Below are 21,556 nucleotides of genomic sequence, written 5' to 3' on the forward strand. Positions count from 1 at the left end.
GGGAACAAAGTTTCTGTTGCTTATTGCTCCTGTTTCACTATAGTGGAAACATTAGTGAATGGATACAGAACAGAAAAGAAAATAAATCTCCAAATCCGCTTTACTTCCCTTGGTATCCTGTGCAGAGGGGGCACTGGAGAACTATTTGAAGTGGGAGGAAGAGAAATTCCTCCAAAGTAGGACAATAACTTATCACCAATTACAGAATCATGGTGTGGTATCGACAAACAGTGGGAACACCAAGATCATGTGTCCTTTCCCCTTCCAGCAGGCAACTTCCCAGTATACCATACAGTGTCATCTCCAGTATTTCAGAGAGTGGCAGAGCCCCACGTGTTCAGGGCTTTCTAACAGCCACATGGAGAGCAGGTGTCCACAGCTGACAGATCTCAGGGGGTATTCTATGAAGATGGAGGCCAGAGATTGTTGGGGGTTGGGCTGATGTATTTTGATGTTAATTAATAAAAAGCCATCACACCCGGGCAGGGCAAATGAGAGAGGCGTGGCTAAGGTTGCCAGGCTTGGAGAGACAGAGAGAATATTGGGAAGAAGAGAGACCAGAGGAGAGAAGAAGGTTGCGCCATCATGGGTTAGGTGGAGGAGAAGCACAAGCCGGCATGGATGGAGACTTGGCCCAGATGAAGAACATTAGCAAGGATTTGGGATCATGGATGGGAGGTAGCTTGATAGAAATTATTAGAAACAGATAGCATGGGTTTGGGGCAGGTATCCCATACCTGCCCCACTATGAGAAGTAGTTTAGGGTATTAATATCTGCCCTGCCCCAGGTTAGCTAATGCTATTTTAAAATATAGCAAGTGTCTGTGTCTTGATTGATTGCTAGCGGGCTACACTGCCATCATCATCATCATCATCATCATCATAATAACAACAACAACAATAATAATAATAATAATAATTATTATTATAGGCCTGATAATAAACATCATTAGGCCATACTGGTAATTTAACAACAACAAGAGACTCTTTGCTTTATCCTGTGTCATGCCTCCTGTATGATAGCACTGTTCTCAGTTGGGTTTTCTTTGCTTTCTGGTGCTATATTAGGTATAACAGAGCAGAATACAAAGTACCAGCCACCCCAGCTGCTGAAAGTGATAAGCTTGTAGGAGAGGCAAAACCCGAGTAAGAGAAACAAGGCACCACCACATTAAAGCATCCATGAGTGAGCGTGCACACACGAAACCCAAGACAAGTTTCAAAAAAGTGGGTGAAAGTCAACACTTGGTGGTGCCAATCACAACCAGCTGCAAGGAATGACAACAAAAAGGGATATTCTCGTTATCAAATCGTATTAACCAAGGAAAATATAAATAACATTGTGCCGTGATAACAAAAAGGCAGGACTCTCCTTTGTTCATAATGAACAGTGTGCAAACAGTGGCTGGCATCACTCGGGATGGCCTAAAAAGCTCCTCTGGCACAAAAGACACTCAGGTATCATATCTCTTTTCTCCTGCCTGCCAGGCCTGCCAACCACGTTATAATCCTAATTCTGCAACAATTGTGGGCTGCTCTTGGGACATATGTGTATATAGGAAGGCTGTCTGTCTATGGGACGTTACCTCTGCTCATACGCCGCTGCTCAATGTGCACCACCAGCTAGCTGTGTGAAGCAGGGCGGCACCTTCTTGAACTAAAAAGGGTCAAAACAGGGATTGACTTCAGGCAGGCTCCACACAGAACTAACTTCCCAGGACACCTCAGAGGGTCCCAATATGAGGGAGTAGAGTGAAGCATAATTGCAGGCATCGGAAACCTCTGTTTCTGCCCCCTCTACATTGCTACTGATGGTACAATTCTTAGCAAGCCAACTTGGTTCTCCAGCGAGGAAAAACCAGTAAGGAAACATCTATCTGTATTGAGCTCAGATAATTTAATTTGGACTAAAAATACTTCGAAAGCTAATGAAATTGAAGCCAGACTAGCGCTCTGCAAATTATTTCCCAGCATTCAAATGGTCAGCTTTCTCCTACCATCCTCTTCGAGGGGCCTCATGCCACACTGTGCTGGAGTTATCAAGTGTAAAAGCTTTCATTATTCAAGTTCCCACAATCTACGCTTTCCACTTTCCTAAATACTCATTTCTGAATGGATGTTATATCTTCTGCGTGAGAAAACTTTGTGCTGAATGACATTTCTAGTTAGTAAGCCAGGCTCTGACAGCCCCTGTGCCATGCCTGGGTTTCCAGCCTGGCATTCAACATGCCAGAGAAATGGGAACAGAGGAAAACAAGGCCAGCTTGCAGATGGCTTTACTCACACAGCTTGCAGCCTTTCCCTCACTTCCGGAAAGCAACAAAAAACCCAAGACTACACTGGTCACTGGAGCTGCCAGCCAAGGGACCATCCGGAGTTGGCTAATGGATTAATGAGCTTCTAACGGAGCAGGAGCAGGGGTGGGGGACTAAAAACACTGTGGGGGGATGGGGAAGCTGCAACAGACCACCCTCCATTCTATCTCTAAAACAGTTGTTCCAATCCCCTAGTTCAATTGAATACAAAGCATGGCTTGCGAAATCAGTGGGTTAAATGTTTTAGATTAGCATTTCGGTAATATCCACTTTAAACAAAAACTAAGCAGCGCTGTAACTGTAGACTCGTGCTCAGCAAACAGTTCAATCTTGGGACTTCTAAGTGATAATCTTCTTGTTATTTACAGGAAGTCACCACTAAAGCAGTGACACACTGGCATAAAACACAGCTGCCCCTGTGCTTTGGAGAGACTCAGGGTGCTCCAGGGGGTCTTAGGTTGGTCCACAGGGGGTGGAGTTGGAACTCAATGGTATTGTGCAGAACTTGGGGGTCAAAGCCTATGCCCCAAGATAGGTCCAGCCACATTTCCTCAATAAGCCATTAAAAAGGACAAATGTAAAAAACGCTTGGGGGGGGTTGAGGGGGGACGAGGGCACACGACATTGGTAAGAGGAACAAAGAGACCCATTGAACACTCTTCCCTCCCTTGTGCTCTTTGAGGTCCTGAGCTGAGATCAAAGTTTAAATAGCAGTCCTGGTCAAGGTGTGGTCCCGCCCACCACTGACCCACCATTGTCTGGGCTTCTGTCCCTCCCCTTTAAGGTGGCCTGACAAGTTGTTAGAACCCTGTGAAGTCTCTCTCTGGGAAACAAGTCCCCAGCCTTGCTGGTTACCTTTTCCTCCTCACAGCAGGATTCCTGAGGGGAAATTCCACCTTTTTTTTTTTTTTTTTTTTTTTTTTTTTTGAGTCCATTGTTTCAGGCAGCTGGTAATCAGATTGAGACACTCTATCTTTAAACTATCTTCATTTCTAACAGACTTAGCTTGTGCAAAGCCCTAGGTTTGATTCCCATCACACAAACACACACACAGTCACACCGACACACACACACACAGAGAAACAGAGAGAGAGAGAGAGAGAGAGAGAGAGAGAGAGACAGACAGACAGACAGACAGACAGACAAAGACAGAGAGAGAGAGATCCACAGAAGAATCTGCAATAAACAGAGTAACATTAGTTCACCTGGAGACATGTGCATAATAAGAAGAAAGTCATATTATTAGATATTCAGGGCAAATGCCTTTTCAAAGCACCATTTGAAAATTAGTTTCTCTTTGTGGTTTAAACTCAAGCCCCCCTCCCCAGCCCCTACCCAATACTCCATAAACCAGAATGTCAAGGCCACAGCAGCTATGGTCATTTTGGTCCCCTTGGGTAACCAGGAGCTGGCCCCCACAGCCCAGGCTGGCTCTGAAGCTGCTGCCTGGCCTGATGCTCTCTGCACCTTGGCCCAGCTGCTTGCTCCTTCCCCACACCTGCAACACTCCTCGCCATTTGAATGGCATTCTTCAGCAGCAGGCACAAGCGGGCCTGGGTAGAACGGCAGATGGTTCCAATTTATTATATAGCCTGTTGTTTAGTCTTTTTAAAAAAACTGACCTTTATAGTCTTTAGATTTCTTTATGAAGACCACCTCAGGCCCTAAAGGTATCCTTGTTTTTAATTCTGAAAGATCAGAGGCTAACTCTGACCAATACACCTTTAAGCATATTTCCTTGATTCAGCCTACCTCCTCCCCTTCCCCCAGGCCTCTCTTATCTTCCTTTAAAGACACAGTTTGCCTCTTTCCACAGCTTTGCTTCCTGAAGTTTGTTACCTCTATCCAACTACAGTTCAAAAATATTAATTGGTGGACCCAGCAAGATGGTTCAGTGAGTGGGGAGTCTGCCGCCAAGTCTGAGTACTTTGGTTCAATTCCCAGGATCCTCCATTGGGAGAGAGGTGATTCCTGCAAGTTGTCCTCTGAGGTCCTTCCATGTGTGCACCCCCTCACATGCACTCAAAACAAGTAAGATTTAATTTTTTACAACATTAAATGGAAAATTCCAGAAGTAAACAATATATAAGATGGGTAGTTTTTGGTTTCTGGTTTTTCCAGACACTCCTGGACTCAAAAATCATAGAGATCCACCTGTCTCTGTCTCCGAAATGCTGGGATTAAAGTTGTGTGCCACCATGCTTAGCTGGGATGGGTAATTTTTATTACAATATACTACTCGATTTTAATATTATTTACTGTTGTTCACTTATAAGCTATACTCGGTCTTAGGTATGCAGTTACAAGAATAAACACCATCTACGCCAATGCTGTCCATTTCAGGTACTCCACAGGAGCCTTTCAGTAGATCCTCTACAAATAAAATGCTATTTAAAGGACAGAAAGTCATACAGGTACATTATTTATAAAAAGATTTTTAAAGCAATATACTTATTCAATAGGCACTTAAATATGTGGTAAATAAGATTGACCATTAAAACTTAAAAATCAAGTTTTTTAGAAGAAAACAAAACAAAAATGTAAAGAAGCACAGAAGGTAATACCATAGGACTTCAATATGAAGTCTTTAAAGTAATATTAATTAAAAGAGCATACTGGCATGTTACCTGATAGTTGTAGTGGATATAAACATGTTTTGTTTTTTATCCCAAGTGTGGGATGTGAAACTATCTCGTATGAGGGTGTGTGATATTTGTCCTCTGGAAACTGCCTCATAAGAGGGCGGATGATATTTGTTCCCTAGAAATGGAACTGCCTTTTGAGAGGGCATGGCCTTTGATAGTGAAAAATATCCTATATGGACTATGGGAGGGTATAAATAACCTCCCCTTTCCAAAAAAAAACAAAAAACCAAAAAACATTCCCTGCCTTGAAGGTGGAGTCTCAGTTACAAGCGCACGTCTACTATACATGACTGAAGGCTTTGGTGCTCAGACTTGCATCTGAGTTCACATTGTATGTACCACTTGGCTTACTTCATACTGTTTCAATACATGATACAGGAAACACTCTTTACAGTGGATGTCTTTAAACAGAGAATGGAATAGACTACAGAACAGCCACATCCATCAGCCACCTGCACTGTGAACGAAGAGTGGGGGACAGCAAAGATTCTCCAACACTAGACTCTGTCTTACCTAATATCCAACGGTATCCTGCACACCTCCCCCTTAGATGGCCACCAGCCCCCTCCAACTAACTCAGCATGCCCAAATCCAGACTCAGTTCTCCACAGACTGGATTGTACTATGAGATCTCAAATCTTAGATGCCTGTCAACCCACTTCAACCTACTGAGCCTCCAAACCCCTGGGTCTTACAGCTGTCAACTCTAAAAGCCAGGACTATGAGTGATATGAGAACGCAATACATATAGTGCAAGCAGTAGGTAGCATGAGGCTCCAGCTCAAACGAGACCCTGCCCCCTGCTAATCCTGTAACCTTGGGCAAGAACCTAGTATGAGCTTCCATCCTTCCATCACTGCCAACTGTCCCCTGCAAATAGGTCTCGGGTCATGGGACAACAGGAAGATAAAAATTCACAGTAGGGCACTGAGCAATAGCTAGGATCACTGGTGATTTCTAGCCTCTCTGATAAGACATAAAAGGCAGCAGGCAAGGCTAGTGTATTAACTGCCAGGAAGAGTGATGCCTGACGCAATATGTGCATAGGAGAGATGGGAACATGAGAGAACCTCTGCAAGCTGTACAGGCCCTGGTTTGGTTATGGATAGGATAACTAATAGGACCAGTTTTTATGGGGTCCAGAGACAGTACCTTGAGGGTACAGACATTAGCCGAGTTAGCTGGATGCTACAACTTAATGGTGACTTGTGACCAGAAATATAGGTCAACAGTATGGCCACAGGGTTAAATAACTCAAAGTCCAAGGTGATGAGAAGGGAAGTAACAACACAAAACCTCCACACAGTATATTCCTAAACATTACAATTGCTCCCTTCATTTTCATTACTCTACAGTCTAACTTGTGCTGTCCGGAAGCTTATAATCCAATGTTGGAAGAGACTAGAGCAGAGGTTCTCAACCTGTGGGTCATGACCCCTTGGGGAGGCGTTGAACAACCCAACCATTTCATAGGGATCACCTAAGACCATCAGAAAACACAGATATTTATGATTCTTAACAGAAGCAAAATTACAGTTCTGAAGTAGCACCAGAAAGGAATGATATGGCTGGGGAGCCGCTTACAACACGAGGAACTGAATTCATTGGTCACAGCTTTAGGAAGGTTGAGAGCCACTGCCCTGGTGGTAAAGTGAGTGCAAAGCCTGCGCAATTCCAGCATGCAGCCCAGAAGTAAAAAGATCCCAGACACCCTCACCACCAAAGCATGGTGTCGTTGCTTAGACAAAGAGTTACTTTTACTACTGGGGAATCTGAATGTGTGATAATTGGGATGGACTCTGCCCAGTCACCCAAACTTGATTGGAATACCTTATGAACTCCATAAAGGCACAGTGAACTCTGACATTTAAAAAAAAAAAAAAAAAAAAAGAACCCGATTAGTCCAGTGGATTGTAACTCTATCTTTCCTACTGGATTAAGAACCATTCATCCAAGAAAAGCAATTAACATATTTCTGTCAGTTGCAAATGAATTTTAGCTGCTGTGTGGAGTTCCCTCTATAGGAGAAATATTTTTTTTTCATACAAGACAATATCATACATAGAATATTGTTACAGAGAATAATTCCCTTGACCTTCATCTGGAAACAAGGCCCAACCTTAAATACCACAGGTTCTTCTCTAATTTGGCAAAAGGCTTTTAGAAGATCGAAAGCACTAGGTTACCATTCTCATGAATTCTAACAATCTTACTTTGCACTAACAAGAATATCAATGGAAGTATGTATATTGAGTAACATTAATTACCGCTTAGGATATCAGAATTGTTGTGGACCATCAAACAACCTGAAGGGTTTTTTTTGTTTTGTTTTATTTTTGTTTGTTTATTTTTGTATGGAAGGCAACATGTTTCTAAAAGAATAGATTCAGTTGTGTGTGTGCATACATGTGTGTTCAGGTGCATGTGAAGTCAATGTCAGGTGTTCTCCAGTTGCAGCTCATAGATTTGGCTAGACTCAATGGCTAATAAGCCCCAAAGATCCTCCTGTCTCTACCTCCCCAACGCTCAGATTACAGACATATGCTACCATGCCCAGCTTTTTACATGGGAGCTACGGATTTGAACTCAGGTCCTCGGACTTGCAAAGCAAGGACTCATCCCAATGAGGCACCTCTGCACACCCCATATTTAACTTTTCAAATGATGGAGCAGAAATAATTTTGTATCATACTGCTCCACCGGAAGTATTTCAGTACAGGATCTGTGAGGATAACCTTGACTTACAAGGAGCTACGCTGTGATAAACTGACTTTGTTGAACATATTGTCAGCTAGACTGCATCCAGTCCACCTAACTTAGGACAGCATAGCTTAGCAACCAAGTACACTGTGGACTACACTACGGGTTTGTCCCCCTCACAATCTCGTGGCTGACTGGAAGTGATGGCTTGCTGTTGCCTAGCATCAAATGAGAAGAATGGACCGCATTTTGGCAGCTAAGGAGAACAGAATATGGAGTGAGGTGTTCACTGGCCCATTTCTGTACCATTATGAGTGGAAAGATCATTGTTTGTTTGTTTGTTTTTGTTTTTGTTTTTTGAGATAGGGTTTCTCTGTAGCCTTGGCTGTCCTGGACTCACTTTGTAGACCAGGCTGGCCTCGAACTCACAGAGATCCACCTGCCTCTGCCTCCCAAGTGCTGGCATTAAAGGTGTGCGCCACCAAGTCCGGGTGAGTGAAAATATCTTAAGCATCAGGGGCTGTCCACACTTCCATCCTTCCCATTCATTGACTTTACCATGATGCAACATTTCCAGCTCCTGAGGATGCTCTGGTAGCCCAGGATTAGACCCTGCTCTTCTCTTCCTGAAAGGACACCTAGAGCCACATTCAGTCCTTGTGGGATTCAGCTGGCAGCACCGCTCTCTGATTCCAGTGCATGGAGGATGTGCAAGGGGCAGGAAAGATCTTCTCTTGGGGACAGGGAGCCTGGAAGACAGGGAGCCTGGAAGACAGGGAGCCTGGAAGACAGGGAGCCTGGGAGACAGGGAGCCTGGAAGACAGCCCTGGCTGCACATCACTGATGAGTATGGAAGGAGCTGCCCTGTGTGAGCCATTCCTGTCCATCAGCCTAATCTCCCTTTTCACCTCTTATCCTTGACTAGTACATATCTGGTCACTTGGACTGCAAAACCGCTCCGAGGAGAAAGCATTTTTTTTTCCCCAGTCATTAATCATCCCCAACTAGAAGCTCTTGAGAGATATTCCGGGGGGGGGGGGGTAAACAGGCAAGCAGATCATGTTAGAGAGCACTAGGAGGTAAGTAATTTGTGCCACAGAAATGTAAACATTTGACAGAAGAGAGTCTGCAGAGATGAACAGGGTGTCAAAAAGTCTACTACGGAAAAACCAGGTTACAGACCCTCCTAGCCAAGGCTTAGAGCTAGGAACCTCGGTCAGAGTCCTCGTCATCTTGCTCTAGATCCCTCCCCTGAGCACACAGGGTAAGCCCCTTACCAGCTTCAAAATACCGGCTGTCTGTCCAGCACTTCTACACTATACACAGAAACTGAGATCTCAGTTGCTGTGGGGCACTCCCGAATCGCCCTCTAATCCCTTAACCAGGTTCCTTTCTGACCTCCAGATAGTCCTCTTCCTGCAGCCCTTGTCACTCCCAAGCAAAGCCCCTATCCCACCAACACTGCTATATCCTGCAGCTTGCAGGGGAATTCACCAACTGCGGCCAGTGGCCCGTGCAAGCAGCCAACAGTGGCCTATCGCGCTTTCCTTCACCCTCCTTGTGCCTCCTTGGCTCAGTTTCTGCACACGGAAGCAACTGGCAACACTACAGATGGGACAGCATTAGAGCAAATTCAAAATAAACATTTGGGAACTGGGGAGATGGCTCAGCCAGTAAAGTGCTGGCCATGTAAGCACAAGCCTGGATCCCTGACTCTATATTCCAGCACCCGTGTGAAAAGTTGGGCCCAGGGCACATGTGTGACCTCGGCACTGAGGAAGCATAGACAGGAGGAGCCCTTGGGCTTCCTGCCTAGCCAGTCCAGCCTTCCATCGTCTCTAAGTTCAAAGAGAGACCTTGTCTCAAAAGCATGGAGGAAAGTGAGAGAAAAGGCACCAGATGTCAACCTCTGGTCTGTACATGCAAATGTGCACATGAAAGCACACACACAATACATATACACACATACATACACCCTACACACATCCACAAAGTAAAAAGCATTTAAAGCAATTAATCTTGGGACTCAGTAGTTCATTAACATTCTTTAACAAGAATATCCTTTATTTCCAAAGACAAGTCAAATCCATCACCAGTCTTTAAAAAGATTAAAGCCCACGTAAGACTGGCCTCTACCTGGACCAGTGTTCGCCCAGGCCCTGCGCTTCTGGCATGAATGCCAATGAGAAAGAGCATGAGCACATGCAGAGACTCTTCACATCCCTGGACGTTGTTCTCATGACACGTTAGTCCACACTTCTTTTAAATTCCACCAGCGCTCACAGTTACAGCTCCTGACGCCTCTGTTTGGAAAAGCTCTTCTCTGCTTGGCACTTACTGTGGAAGTAAGCACTGCGGTGTCATCATCATTACCGCCACAGCCGAAAGAGCTGCCACTGACCACCTACTGAACAGGGATAAACTGTGAGCTATATTGCCAGTCTTCATGGTGGGGAGGGGCTGTGCACACTTATTATCACTACTTTATAACAGGGAACGCTCAGCACAGGAAGGTAACCTTTCACAGGTCACCTAGCTGGGAGGTGGCCAGACTATGATTTCAAGGGCCACAGCCTTAGAAACACATGATTTTAGAGCGATAAACTGCAGAACATGACCCACTGGAGATGTCAGTAAGAGTGGCCAAAAATCAGAGACCTCTCCTAGCCACTGAACATGCTGTGCTGACCCCAATATGTCATCATTGCTGGCTAAGGACATTTTAATGCCAAATAAGAAAAACATCCAACTTTTGACACTTGGGGATTTAGAGGGTTTGAAGGTCTTTTTTTTTTTTTTTTTTTTTTTTTTTTTTTTTTAAATCAGCATTAGACATTTTCCTCCACAGTTATTACACACAAGTCTGGAAGGCATTTTCTTAGCAGCTCAGGGGCCCCAAATGAGAAGCTGTCTGCAGCCCCCCCACCCCCACCCGCCCATTCAGGGGAATAGAAGGAGATTGCCAGAGTGAGAGGGAGAGTGAAACAGAAGGAGGAGGAGGGAGGGACATGAGATAGAGAGGGGGAGGAAGGGAAGGAGATAGAGAAAGGGAGAGAGATGGAGGGGGTGGGAGGGGGGAGAACTTAAGGCACACAAAAAGAGATAATGACTGAATCCCAAAATTGATTTTTAAAATAGACCCACTCCACGTTGGGAATAAATCTTCCTGCCCTGGTTCCAACTCAAGCTCCTTTTTCTCCACACTTGGGGCCCTGTTTAACAGTATGCAATGGCACAGACATCCTGAACCCTCCTTTCTGCCATGTCCTCAGCCAAACACTTGATCAGAATGCTCCCTGCCAAGCGTGGAAATAAATTTGATTTTGGTTTAACCAGGATTAGATTCTGAGCACCAAGAAATTAAAAATAACCTTTATCTAATCTAACAGACCAGCCCCCGACTTCCTGGCTACTCTCCACAGGCCCCTCTTGCTAAATCTCTCTCCTAGAAGTCATCTCCAGCAACTGTGAAAAAGCAACAGTGTGAGGTGGGAAAGCACAACTCATCAGGCATCCTGGTTGGAAGTCTTAACTCTGTGTGTGCCTAACAGTGGCTCAAGATTGCTTTTTCCAAACAGGACTGCTGAGTGTGTCCGTCTGTGGAAGGTATTGTTGCCCTCAGATGCATCAAAACTCACTTACTTCCGAGGACCTTGGAGTCCTTTGGGCATAGGTACACAACGTTGCTTACTGTGTGTGGAGAAGTAATTTCTCTGTAGGCTTCATTTTAGATTCACTCTCACAGTGTCGGGGATTACCAAAGAGGGAGCATTGTACAAAGACCATTGCAGACTGAATCAGACAGGGAACAAACGCAGCTGACACCCTGGGTACATAAAGAATATCATTATCATCACCATCATCACAACCACTACCAACTCTAACTCATTCTCTCTCTCTCTCTCTCTCTCTCTCTCTCTCTCTCTCTCTCTCTCACACACACACACACACACACACACACACACACACACACACACACACACAGAAGAAGCTTGAAGGCAGCTGACAAGCCAGTGAACAGTCAGTCCAAAGAGAACATAACGGTTCTGAATTCCTCAAGCTGATGGTAAGACCTAACAATCAGTGTCAGGAAAAGCTACTGAGAGCAGATTCCAACACAACCCAAACCAAAGTGAGAGCTAAAAATAGATCCTAATTATTTTAATAGTATGAGCTATGGAAGTGTTGTAAGTAGGCAAGACTCATTGAAGAATTAGAATTTCCCTCCTTAAAATAAAGATTATAAAAGGTGCACTTTAGTGAGGACACCCCATGATACAGTTAAAAGTGAGGCAGAGAAAAAAGATGAAAACCTGTGTATTCAACAAACAAACAAGAAGTTCCTACACTTCTGGCTCTTCCTTCAGCGAGCTTCGGGCCTCAGTTTTCCTCATCGAGCATGCAAAAGGTTTGGAGAAGACAATGTACCAAAGATCAGCACCTACGAGGAAACAGACGCACCCCCTTGTCTGACTGCATGCTTACCACACAATTCCTGGCCACAAGCTCATTGCCAAACGGCTTTTCACAAATAAAAAGGTGCCAGCATCCAGGCCTCCCTGGAGCTTATCTGGTATAAACCACTCAAGTAGTATTGAGGCTGGTGATGGGGGCGGGGGGGGCGAGTAGGGGGGCAGTGATTCTACGTCACTGAAGGAAATGAAGAGTCCAGTTTTCCTAATTCAGAATCTACCTCACTTCTATCAACACTGAACCATCAATCAGTGTATGGCAATTTTCAAATTACTCTTGGCCAGTGGCCATGCCACTTGGTACTTTAAAACATTCCTTCTAAGGGAAAAATGAATTCAAATATTTCGGTGATATCCAAAACCTAATTATTTTTTATGACACAATTGTCTCTGGTTATGGAAAATAGTACACTTTAAAAGCTTAGAAGGAGGAGACGCACTGGACACTGGACCACTGTCTGCCTTGTGTTGCCCTCTGGATACAACTCCCCTCCCCAACAGGTTCTAGTTTCAGCATTAGGACTTTTGTCAGTACTTGCTTTTTGCCACATCTCATTCATCATGTCCATACCACCAACAAAATACACACAGGGAAGTGTGTGTGTGTGTGTGTGTGTGTGTGTATGTGTGTGTATGTGTGTGTGTGTGAGAACAATAAAAAATACATTCAAGCCAATGTTCAAAAATCTCTTTCCCAGCGTTTAAGAAGCTCTAGGAGACACAACGGAACTGATTTTGTGGTGTCCCTGTGCTATTTGTGGTCTTCCCATAATCCTCTTCTCCATGTATCATGTGTGGTCTCATCTCCTCCCATGTTCCTTTGTCCCATGTGCCATCACCTTGATGCCCCTTAAACTCACCATGAAGCCGCTGCCCTCCCCCAACCCCTGGTCTGAAGGAACTGTCCCTATTTTCTGTCTCTCGGTTTCTTACTCCTTTCAGATCTCAGTCACTGACTTCAGGGAAGAGGTCCTCCCTCCTACATTTTTTCTTCAGAAAACCTAGTAATGGGCATGCACCAGCCATGCACATTGTGTGGCTCCAAGTCCATTATACCAGAGACTCCATCAGTTTGCGTTTGCCGTATCTACAGACCTAAGATAGCATCTAGCATACAATATTTATTGAGTACATGAGTGGGGAAGAGATAGTAAGCCTCAGACATAACGGCCAAACAAAATGTCATCAAATGTATATTTTAACCAAATTAGAAAAGCAGTCTGTCCACGTCACCCGCCACACTACAGGACTGGCATTCAATCCAAAAAGGGAGCTTTGAAGTCTGTCGCCATCCGTCTCCCTCACACACTGAATAGAGGATAAAATTCAAGTGATCAGTTTTGCTTAGGATGGGCTGGGAAAGATCTCATGGGGTCCCTAAGGAGGCAGACGCTCACATAGGTTATAGTAAGTGTTCAGAACACAAATGAGCCAAGAAAGAACTAACTAGATTGGAGAGGCCACAGAGGGTTACAGAGGAGAACAAAGAATTCAAGAAAGCCGAGCATTCTGCAAACAGGTTCATAAAACTCAGAGGAAGCAAGAAAAGCAATTACTCCCACTCTCCTCCGTCAGCCAACCAGAGATGAGGTTGCTTTCCTAACTGCTGGGCACTCTCCTTCCATGTTGGCACCCTTTACCTTGATAACTCCTTTAGTTCATTTCATAAAGTCCAGCTGAGGTCAACTGACTGTGAGGCTTCGAGAAAGTGGAAGGTCCCATTTACCACTAATCAGACACTAGAACTTTTGGGCTCTAGCCCATCTGTCTCACCGTGCATTCTAAACACTCATAAAATCTCATGACTAGGGGCCTGCCTCACAAAAGCCTGCCAAGGAAAGCACGGGGTGCCTTTGCCCCACACAAGCTTCCCAGCCAACCAGGCTTTTACTGCAAAGCCAATGCACCAAACCTACAGCATGCTTTATGAATCAATAGCTGCTAATTTTGGAATTTTTTTTCCTAAGGGGCTTTCTTTCTCTAAGCTTAACGTTGTTGCTGACTTAAGCACTATCTTGAAGGACTGCACAGATAAAACCTTAGTCACTCATTATGATAATGCAAGCCTTCCAAAAAAAAAAAAAAAAAAAAAAAAAAGGAAAAAAAAAACGTCCTCTTTCTCCCAGGTAATAACTTTAGCTGTTTCTAGTCAGCAAGAGAAAAAGGACATTCATATGAAAGACAGAGACGCTCTGTGGTCTGGGCAATACTTGCTCTGCTAATGTAACCGGTTTGTGCAATCCGAGTAAGTTTTCTTTAGAGAAGGAGAGAGTGCAGGGCTGGGGGTCTGGTTCAATAAGGGGCCATTCAAGAAAATAGCCACACACGAGGTGTCCTGCCATTCCCTCATGAAAATAACCCACCAGCCACAAGTTTGGAGTTTTAGGTACTTATTTATCCATTTACATAGTTTTAGTTTTGTCCAGTTCTATAATCTTGCCAACATAAACTCCTCTCCCAGAATGGAAGTAATATATAACACATAAGCCTGCCTTTCTAGGGTGTGTTCATCAGCAGATTAATTTTGCTGTCAATGCAGTTAGGCTTGTCAATTGCCTCCTCACCCAGGAGGAAGCCTTCCTTGTGAGTTGCACTGGGGAAATCACCATTATGCACCAAGGGCTTTATTTCCTAAGCATCACACCATGATGCTCTCTTACTCCAGGTGAGTCTACCCACTCAGACAGCTGGCATCTCAAGTCTTGTACCAACAGGCACTTCCTTAGGATTAAAACCGCCTCATGAAAAAGTTAAAAGCTTCAAGCCCACACTGAGCCTAGAGCTCTTGTATTCTCTCTCTCCCTCTCCCTCTCCCTCTCTCCCTGCCTCCCTGCCACCTCACCCATCACCAGCCTAATCTGGGACCAGCCAACCTGTTCTTTCTTGTATTACACTTCCTCCTTTTTTTCCCTGTCACTTTGACATCTACCGGTCCCAGCCATAGATACCATGCACTGGGTCTGATTCATAGCCCCACTGTGATGAACTGGACACACTTGCCCACACAAAAGCCTTAGCTGCCAACCTCACCAGTCTCGGCACCCTCTGCTCCACAGTGATGTGACCTGAGTTCTGCCTCTGGGCTGGGAAGAATACTGATTCTGCTAACAGTACCTCAAATAGCAAAGCAGCAGGCCTCGGGTGCCTGTGTGCACAGCCAGCGAGCCAAGCGATGCAGGTCTAGCTCCTCGGCTAAATAAGGATCATTCAGTCTTATCAAGGCATCTGCTTTCAAGCTCTGGAAACTCAATGCCTGGAATTCTTCAGCCCCTCGCAGGCTGACGGCAGCAGCCACAACCCTTTATTCTAATCATATCCATTTCACTGTTATCAAAAACACATATCTGAGCATTGCTCCACGGATTATAATACAAATCAAGTCAAACAGGTTTATTAAATAAAATGCACCTTCTAAGGACACGTGGTCAAAAGCTGAGTGCTGGAAAAGAAACCAGTGAAAGGGCGCAGTGTAGAATGGTGCCACTGTAGAGAAAGCCGGCCTAGGCACAGGTCAAGGCTTTCATTTGCTGGGATGCTCTCAGCCTTGCAAAGGCTTCTCACTTTTTAAGATTGTGTGCGATCACGTATGTATCCAAGAGTAGAAGGGAGAGGACAACTTCCAACTTTCAGGATGTTAGTCTCCTATAGTGGAGAATACTTTTGTCCACTGAGCCATCTCACCAGCCTGATCTTTCTCTCTCTTGCTCGCTCTCTTTTTTATGCCTCATTTTCCGTTTCTGTATCATTACTATGACAGTGTCTCTTACTGGACTTTTTTTTTTTTTTCCAGTTCAGCATGTTAGTTGTCTGGACAGTGCTTAGAAAACTCTAGTTACTGCAAGGAAGAAAAAAAAAAAAAAAAAAAAAAAAACTAAAGCAGAAAACTATTGCAAATGCTACCAGACATCAGGATTACGGGACTTGGGTCCAGACAGGCTCTGTCAGTTTGTGGCCTCGGGGGTGGATTAAATATGTTCTCTGTCACTTCACTCTGGATGTGGAATCCATTTCTTCACCTCTTCGGCGCTCTGCTGGCCACACAGCTGTTCCAAACAACAAAAGCAGCCCTGTGCCCATGTCAGTGCTCCATTTCTGACATCTGGCAATGGGGCTGGGGATGCAGTTCAAATGCACTGCCTTTGCTCCTCGGCACGACACAAACTAGGTATGGTAGCACATGCCTGCAATTCCGGTGTGTGAGGTCCAGAGGCTACATTGGAAGATCAGGGCCAACCTGGGCTACACAAGTGCTTATATCATATCACTCCCACCCTCCGCCTCCCAAGATAGAAACCTAGCAACTTATATCCAGTTCTGCCATGACAAGAGGAAAACACAAGCAGCAAATAATGAGAGCTCTACGGAAGAGACGTGAGCTGCTTTTTGACAGCTGAGGCAAGAGCAGCCTGTCAACCATGTGTTTAAGCCCCTTACTCTGGTCACAGCTACAAGTAATCCTCACAGAGCGCTGCCAAACAGCAAAACCACGAGTAAGACTGCTATTTTTAAAAAGATGTGTTTTATTTTATTGATTCTTGTGCCTGCAATTATAAATCTGTACATAAGTCCAGTACCACCAAACTAAGCTCAGTTTCAGAGAGGAAAGCAGTAGGTATCCATAAATCCAAGCATCTGTAGGATAACCACCTACGTGCCAGAACTCTGCATTGCGTCTTGGCACTGCTGTTCTGTTGTTCATGGTCTAAGATCAGTACTGAGCAATTTATTACAGTGCCATGTGATCCTATGAAGACAATGAGATACAAAATACAGAGCATTGGGAACTGGGTGATCTTGCAAGCTGCTCGCAATACTGATGTCATTAATCTGTGGTGAAGAATGAGTATATCCATGAGATGGCTGTGTGCACACGGTCATACCAACTAATCTATGCAAGGAACGACTTCCTGCTAAGTCTGTTTCTTAATTAGCGTCAATAAAGCAACAAGCGTTCAGATGTTGCGCAGCAAGTAGAGGAAGCAGGGCTGGGAGTATTGTCTCTGCTCTGCTCTGCTGGAGTGGCCAGAACTGATCAGGGTCGAAGAAACAGGAGGAAAGTCTATCTCTCTCAGCAGCTAGCAGTCTTTGCGTGGTGACGACCGAAAATTTCTGCCCATTGGCTGTTTGAGTGATGTTTAAAGTTACAAGGAAAGAAATTGCTTGCTTTGGAAAATTCTTTAAGAAAGCAACATTTCATCTCCAGAGGCTATAAGGATTACTAGGAAATGGAAAACTTCAAAAACACAATTTGACGTTTCCACATAAATAGGTAGCTGTCCACTAGACAAGCAGACCAAGCAGACAGCTCTTCCTCAAGGATGAGTGATCTTGAGTTGTGTCTCGACTCCGCTGCATCTCTAGACATTTTCCTTCTGACGTCTGACTTGGTCCAGGAGCCAAGCAGAATGATTGATTGTGAAACAGGGTTCACCTCCTTACCAGCCACACAAAAATTTCAGAGACTTAGCTAACAGCTGCCCTAAAATCAGGCCAATGAGGAAGATACCAAAGCTTTTCCTTGATGAGCATTGGCAGGATTTAACTTAATGCTACTGAAGTGTGATCACTTTGTTTCCTGACTGTTAATTCTTAATTTGGTTGATGCTGAAATCCTTCCTTAACCTCAATTTAAAGAAAATAAAAACATTCTACAGTGTTTGACAGGAAACAGCTATGGAAACAAATGGGCAATTCATGCGTCTCAAATTTCTCTGCATTTATTCTTCCTACTGCTTTTGTCAGTTCAGTCTTGATTTGAACATTTTGGAGTAGAAAGAAAAATATACTTGTTCATAGAAGCAATTTACTCTCCTGTAAGTAACTCCCAGGATCTTGAAATGCTATGATTCAAACTAAAGGATTACAAAACAATCAATTAAACCAATGAAAGGAACATGTTGAGGATTTTCCTGTTTCCGCCTTAGTCCTTACACCTGCAAAACAACCAAAAGTAACCTTTCAGGCCCAGGACTCCCAACTGCATGGTCCTGGGAGCCATATTCCCACAACTGGCTCCAAGGCCACACACAGGGACCAACACCTCCACTGATCATCAAAGAAAAGCCTACCTGCTCCCACTAGGGCGTTAGCAGGTTTCATCCAGAAAGTAAAGTCACTCCCTCTTGTTCTGTGTCAACATTATTGTCAAAGGGTGCCTCCCGTACAAGGGTAAAGCTCACAAGTGAACACCAGTAAGGAGGCCTCTTGTTGATGGCCCTGCGACAATGGGTGGGTCCTTTCAGAGACCTTCCTGTTCCAGAATTGCCTAGTGAACAACAGGGCTCTGACCCAGCATTTGACCCCTCCAGTGACCTCCAGACTGCTTCCAGGCTTCTGTGTAATAAGGAATTCTAAAAAGGACCCTGAGTGCTTTATTAGCCATGCTTCTGGATGAGGAGGAGGAGTCAGCTACCAAAGGGGAAAGGGTTGCTTGGCAATGCATCAAAGAAAAACCAGTGTTAAACAAACAAACAAACAAACAAACAAAAAACAGGAAAGAGAAGAGACTCTATCCTAAAGACTCAGTGTGAGAAACAGACACAAACACATGTATTTAGATCTATGGATGTTGTAAAAAGGATGATTGTCACAGCCTTTATCCAGATAAACTGAACTTTCATCCAGGACTCATAGGAATGAACTACACACCTCTTCTTGCACTGCCAAGTCTCTAGATAAGTATAAAAGTGAAGATTTCCATCTTCTCTGTTACCTATTGCAACTATCTAACCACCCGGAAAACCCAGACAGTAGGAGGCAGAGGACAGGGACAGGAAGGGGACAGAGCAACTAAATCACGGGGTCCAGAATTGGTTCTAATGAAGGTGAAAACAGAATGGACACATCCCGAGGACTAGAGCAGAGACTCTGCTGAGGAGAGTCCTGCTGGCAGAGAAGCTGACGGTTCTCTCAGAGACAAGCACATGTCACACCATCTCAGATGTGATTTTGCCAGCCAATGCAAGAAGACCACAGAGCACCCTCATTTGGCCACAAGTTTAACAAGGATTAATTAACACAGCAAGGCCAAGAATTGGCAGCTCTCTCCCAGCCCCAGTGTCCCAAACTCTCTGAGCTCTTGCTATGCGAGCTCACTGGCAATAACTTCTGCCATGCAAGTAAAACCACATCTCAGTGCTGCGTCACACTCTCCTTAGCCCGCTCAGCAAAGCACCTCCAGGTGACAGTGTAATGCTGATACATTAGAGAAGCTGAACAAAAGGGGCTGTCAAAAACTCTCTCCAGGAGATAACCATTAGTGGTTTTTCAATTATTAAGTGGTCCCAGAGTACCAGCCCAATGCCTCTTGGATGGGTTAGTCGTGAAGTATTTGTCCTAAATATAAATTTGGCAAACCGTCACCTCATGCCTCCTCTCACTTCTGTTTGAAAAATTACATCCTCAACCCAACAGTTCTCTAGCCTTTCACATCACAGGGGCATAAATGTGGGAGTTAGGACAAGTCTCTGCTTCACACAGCTAACATCTCAAAATGCTACTCCATACCACCGCAGGAGGAGCCCAGGGGCATGGCAAGGGCCACCAAGCAGGGTTATTTATTCCTTCACTTGTGGTTGCTGCCACAGAACGCGAGGGCATACTGCACACATGCTTGGATTTTCCTCACCCACCGTCCCTCTCAGGAGTGGCATCCCTTCATTTTTCCCCTTTACTCTCTGATGCCTGCTTCCAAGCTCATTTTGGTTTCTTTCCTCTGGCCCCCTTCCTCTCTTAAGTAGCACAGGTGACCTTTGAGACTTGGGCCACCATACCCAGGCCAGGCAAACAGGAACCCCAAAGGGCCCGAAGGAATCACACAAACCCCATATTTTCCGGAATATCTATTTTTATAGGTTTCCCAGCACATTCCATATATTACACGGTGGGGGGGGGGTGAGGGGCAGAGAGATCCCTAAAACTATTTCCTCCAAAACCTGGCTTTGAGCACCTTACAGCTCACATAGTTGCATTTTGTTTGATGCAGCTTTCACTTCAAAGAGGGTCTCCAACACCTCAGAGTAAGCCCAGGAATTGCAAATGTGGCCTCAAAGACACAGGAGTCCAGATCTTGGCAGGAAATAAAGTTCTAAGCCGCTTTGATGTGCTTCCTCCCCATACCCCTCCCTCAAGCTTGTCCTTAGTCTCTACCCAGGAAGGGACCACCTTGCTTGAACCCTAGCAAACGCAGCCCACGTGGGAGCCAAGTGAGAGGTTTAGTAATCGGTCCTTTCCCTGTCTCCAGCACCGCCGCCGCCCAGCCCCACCAAACTAGTTAGTGAGGCTTTAAGCTCAGCGTTCAGACTGCCACAAGGAATAGTGAAGGCGGGAGTACGGGACTGGGGTCCAGACTCCTGGGAATAAACGCCTAGGTGACCCCCGGGATAGAGCTGTTTCTTTTCTAAGTCACTCAGTTTAGAGCGAAATATCAAGCCAGTTCAGGTCAGATCCTGAGTAGCACAAGTTAAAACAAGAACTAGAAAATCTATCAATCTCCATTTGCGCCGCTTCCAGACTGGGATCACGAGGGGTGGGGTGGGGGAAAGACTGGAGTTGCTGCGGGAAGCCCAAGGCACCGAAACTGTAGCGAGCTCCGGACCTAGGCTGTGCCTTACCTCGCTCAGCTCGGCTGAGGAGTCGGTTCCATATTTCACCGCAACTCCGGAATTCATGCCTGCACTTTTCAGAGTAGTGCTCGTCCCCAGACCTCGGAGCGTAAGAGCCTGGCTTAGGCTGGATAGCCTGGGCTTGCTCCCCGCCGGCACATTTCAGTCTAGACAGCCATTTTCACCCAGGACAGCGGCGAGGCCAGAAAGGATGCAGAAGCTCCGGCACGGAAAGTCCCGCTGGAATCTCACCACCGAGCCATAGCTTCTGGAGGCTGGGTAGTGGATTGCTCTCGCAGGAGCTGCAGCGGCCACCGAGCCGGCGCCGGGACCCGCCCGCGCGCTCACCGCGGAGTCCGGGCGATGCCACCCTCCGAGCCGCCTCGCCCCTCCTACGGTACCACGCAGATACCCATTACCCCGCAGGCGGGCGGTTCGCGCCGGCGCCCAGCAGAGCTCCGGCACCCTCCGGGAGAAGCCTGGGCAGCGGTGCGCGGACGATCCGTGCCTCCAGTTCCCGGGAGGAAAGATCTGGAGAGAGGCAGAGCCGAGCAGCACTCCACGCTGAAGTTTCCCCCTTTGGATCGTCTGGAGTTGTAAGTGGTTTCTGATTGAACACAGCTGTCTAGCTGCTGGCTAAGGGCTGCGCTGCGGAGGCGGGGCCAGAAGGAGAAAAGGGTGGGGGGAGGGAGCGGAGGAGACCGTGCCGGGAGAGCAGGCATCCTTCCAGGTCTCTGCTTTAGTAATTACAGGACCCAGGTCCAGAAGGGAGAGAAGAAACAGGAAAAGCCACCTGAGTAATCGTGCAGGAAATTGAAAAA

The 21,556-nt window shown here is 45.6% G+C and overlaps 1 protein-coding gene across 1 annotated transcript in view; it reads right to left on the reverse strand.

Annotated features, from left to right (window-relative positions):
• Positions 1 to 21,212, reverse strand: part of Mcc (MCC regulator of WNT signaling pathway) — a 225,015-nt gene extending 203,803 nt beyond the window's left edge. Inside the window, exon 1 of the mRNA XM_051163948.1 lies at positions 20,745 to 21,212. Within this exon, the coding sequence (XP_051019905.1) occupies positions 20,745 to 20,801 (57 nt within the window). The 5' untranslated portion in view covers positions 20,802 to 21,212. The remainder of the gene's footprint in view (positions 1 to 20,744) is intronic.
• Positions 21,213 to 21,556: the final 344 nt, after the last annotated feature.

Source organism: Acomys russatus, chromosome 20, assembly GCF_903995435.1.
Source record: "Acomys russatus chromosome 20, mAcoRus1.1, whole genome shotgun sequence".
Lineage (NCBI taxonomy): Eukaryota > Metazoa > Chordata > Mammalia > Rodentia > Muridae > Acomys > Acomys russatus.